Genomic DNA, 3,202 nt, shown 5'->3' with positions numbered 1-3,202 from the left:
GTAACTAAAATAAAGATATTGCTGCTGCCTGAGTGCTGAACATAAAAAAATAGAATTTTTGCAGCTTTATAATAACAAAATGTAAACTTTAGAATAATAATATTAAAAAAAGCCTAGCCGGCTAGCACCCAGTTCAACTACTGCATTTAAAGGTTCTTGTACTGAAAAAAACATAAACTTAAACAAAGTGGTAGACCACTGAGTAGTAATGTCACTGAATCAAAAGGATTAACTTAAATACTGCAGTCAGTACTGAATATAAAAACGGAACAGAACATAAAGTTACAGCTTCAGAATAAATTAAATAAAGCCTAGCTGCCTAGCTACTAGCACAGTCCATCTACTGCACTTGTGGTGCAGAACACCAACATGTCGACATTCTGAGGTTTCAGGGAGGAACGCTGGCAAGTTACAATGTTCCCCCCTGTACTGAAAGCCCTTTCTGAAGTCACTCATTTCTGTGTCACTCATTTCTGTTTTTCTTGTACTACTAGTCGCTCTCGTCAGTCTTTGCTAATCAGTGCTAATGCTAACGCTTCTGTAAACATACTGCCGGCTCCTGCCCTCACGTGCTGCAGTCAGTGAGTGTTGCCAGGTATACTTATTATAAGCCACATTGGGCTTATCTTTCTGTAAAGTTGCTTGGTAGTAAGTAATAATGGTTGTTACGGTTGTGAGCTTGTAGATAGGTTATTTTCAAATAGCCGACCCGACATATATAGGTTTAAAGTGCTCATGTTCTTTTGCGCTTGTTTTCATAGACCTGGTTGCTTATTCCTTCCGCAAAAACTGGCAACACTAGTGGCTGCAGAGTAAACACTGCATGAGAGGAGGAGAGACAGACAGAACACTACCATTTGCATGCGATCATGGTACTTTAATGTTAAATGTATAGAGTATATTTGCTTTACATCGTTTAAGTGTGATTGACATTGCAAGTTGGTATTATTCAGAAGCAAAAAAAAAAAAAAAAAATCAGAATGACGTCATAGGATCGCCGTAATTTAGAAATGAGATCGCATAGGTGTCTGAATCGAGGTCACGATCTTTTTTCGATTAATCGTGCAGCACTACTGGCAATGTACATTAATAGACACAAATTTTGTTCTTAAGAGCATTCTCACAATCATTCTTCTGTCATTTCATCCCTAGATGGCAAGTACAATGGGTTATGGGAAACCTGGCCTACTTCCCACCCCAACCAAAGCTGGTGTTTCCTTAGCGACCTACTGCCAGTCGGCACCCAGCCAGGTGTATCCCTCCTCCACCACTTACACCGGCCAGCACAGCAAGGCTCATGCTGACAGCTCCAAAAAAGAGAAGGTAACCTACTGTCGGCCGAACACAAACACCTGTTTCTCTTTCTGTGCGAAATACCTGATCTCCTCTCTTTGTTTTAGAAACAACAGATCCAGGAAAGAGCTGTCAATGAAGTGAAAAACGCCATCAAACCCTATTACCAAAAGAATGAAATCAACAAGGATGAGTACAAGGAGATCGTCCGTAAAGCGGTAGAGAAGGTACAAGCTTCACTGAGAATTTCTTATACATGTTATATTGTGTTTAATTAAAAAAGAATATACTCATACTCACATACTTTGTTTACGCTAGAGACGAGGCTAAGGGATGTGTTTTTCAAATGTATCACTACTGGATTCTTAAAAAGCCTTTAGATAATGCACTTCTTTTGGAAAGACCAAACAGAACCCCTCATGGCCCATCCTATTGAATTGGGACGTAAAACGATAGAGACTCAAGCTTTACAGGATTTGTTTTGAGCGTGTCTGTGATCTTTCCTCAGGTGTGCCACAGCAAGAGTGGTGAGGTGAACTCCAGTAAGGTGGCCATCCTGGTGAAGGCCTACGTGGACAAATACAAACACGCCCGCAAGAAATGAGGGTGGTCCCGCTGCGGCGCGCAGACGTCCTCACAGACACTCAGCTGCTCAAGTGCAATTTCCTCTGGCTGGAATTGGGTCTCCAAAATAAAAGACAACGGAGAGCCGACCTTTTCTTTTTTGATATCTCTACCTTTTATTGAACGATGAAGATTTTTTTCTATAGATTTTGATATTTTGTTAGAAAAATAATTACCCAATCAGAAATTGTACTGCAAGAGCCCTTTATTTTGCATAGATCATGTGACTGGGGAACTACTGTAAAGAGCGCAGGGTAGCATGGGGGGCTCTCCTTGAGTGCCGGCTGGTACGATGAGTTCCTCCTGAATGGCATCTTAATCGCATAGCTTAATTAATTGAATATTGTCAATGTTCTTTTTTTAAATATTATATAATATTTCAGATGAATTCCTAGTTTAAAGAACAGTGCATTGCCTTCATGATTCTGTGGCCCCGTTTTGGGCCGGAGTCTGATTCATGTGATTGTAATCAGGGCCCTGATTGGCTGGCGAGACACTAAGTGGGACGGCTGATCACCAGTGAGTTTGTAATGTAAGGAACAGATCCCAGAAAGGGGGACAGATCAACTGAAATGAACCTTTCCCCCTGCCTGAATATGTATGAAATGTCAATGGGTGAACATGAACTGTGCAACGTATCCAGAAAGTAGTGAAATAAATTAGCTGCTTCCTGATCTGCTGTGTGTTTGTGAGAGGCTTAGGCTACATTTTAATCTCCATCCTTGTTTCTGTCATGGTTCTGCTTGACTCTTCCCATGAATCCCCTGTTCAAAATATCAATTGTTACCAGACATCAAGTGATCGGATGTACAGCAGACTTATAGTCTAGCATTTGTACTCCCGGTGGCCTGATTTTGATGAATTCTGGGTCGATTTTGACGATTTAGGGTGCTCGATTGGTCAGATTGCCTATTTATTTGAAAAATAATTGTCCACATTAGAGGCAATCATTTTCATTTTGTGCTCTCTATAGCCGATGGCCGCAACACTAGTCATTGTAGTCAAAATCAGCCCACCGAGAGTACAAATATGACCACTTTCTGGTTAAAACTGCATTTATTTTATTCTGCAAATGGCAGAAATGGACTCAATAACCCCCAAAATTGTCCAAATCGGCCAAGCCATTTTTGAACTACTTTCCCCATACGCTATAATGGTAATTTATGCTAATGGTCACAACTTGTGCTAACTATGCAACAATTGCCCATCATATGCTAGTTAGCAGCTAGTAGGTTCTATGTGCTGGGGACCCATACTACACATTTGAACATTTCACAACCCTACT

At 40.8% G+C, this 3,202-nt stretch overlaps 1 protein-coding gene across 2 annotated transcripts; it reads left to right on the top strand.

Moving 5' to 3' along the window:
* The first annotated feature begins 463 nt into the window (after nucleotides 1-463).
* Nucleotides 464-2,591, top strand: LOC104967048 (protein SCAF11). Of its 2 annotated transcripts, none has more exons than XM_010796422.1 (4): nucleotides 464-595; nucleotides 1,153-1,323; nucleotides 1,401-1,520; nucleotides 1,802-2,591. In XM_010796422.1, exons 2-4 carry the CDS (start codon nucleotides 1,153-1,155, stop codon nucleotides 1,895-1,897), a joined length of 387 nt encoding a protein of 128 aa, XP_010794724.1. In that variant the 5' UTR covers nucleotides 464-595; the 3' UTR covers nucleotides 1,898-2,591. The 2 variants fall into 2 exon arrangements, with proteins under 2 accessions (XP_010794724.1, XP_010794726.1); XM_010796424.1 differs by having other exon boundaries at nucleotides 476-595; nucleotides 1,410-1,520.
* Nucleotides 2,592-3,202: the final 611 nt, after the last annotated feature.

The sequence above is a fragment of the Notothenia coriiceps genome, unplaced genomic scaffold, assembly GCF_000735185.1.
Source record: "Notothenia coriiceps isolate Sejong01 unplaced genomic scaffold, NC01 NC01_scaffold00037250, whole genome shotgun sequence".
Taxonomy (NCBI): domain Eukaryota; kingdom Metazoa; phylum Chordata; class Actinopteri; order Perciformes; family Nototheniidae; genus Notothenia; species Notothenia coriiceps.
This window is presented reverse-complemented; position numbering and strand designations above follow the sequence as displayed.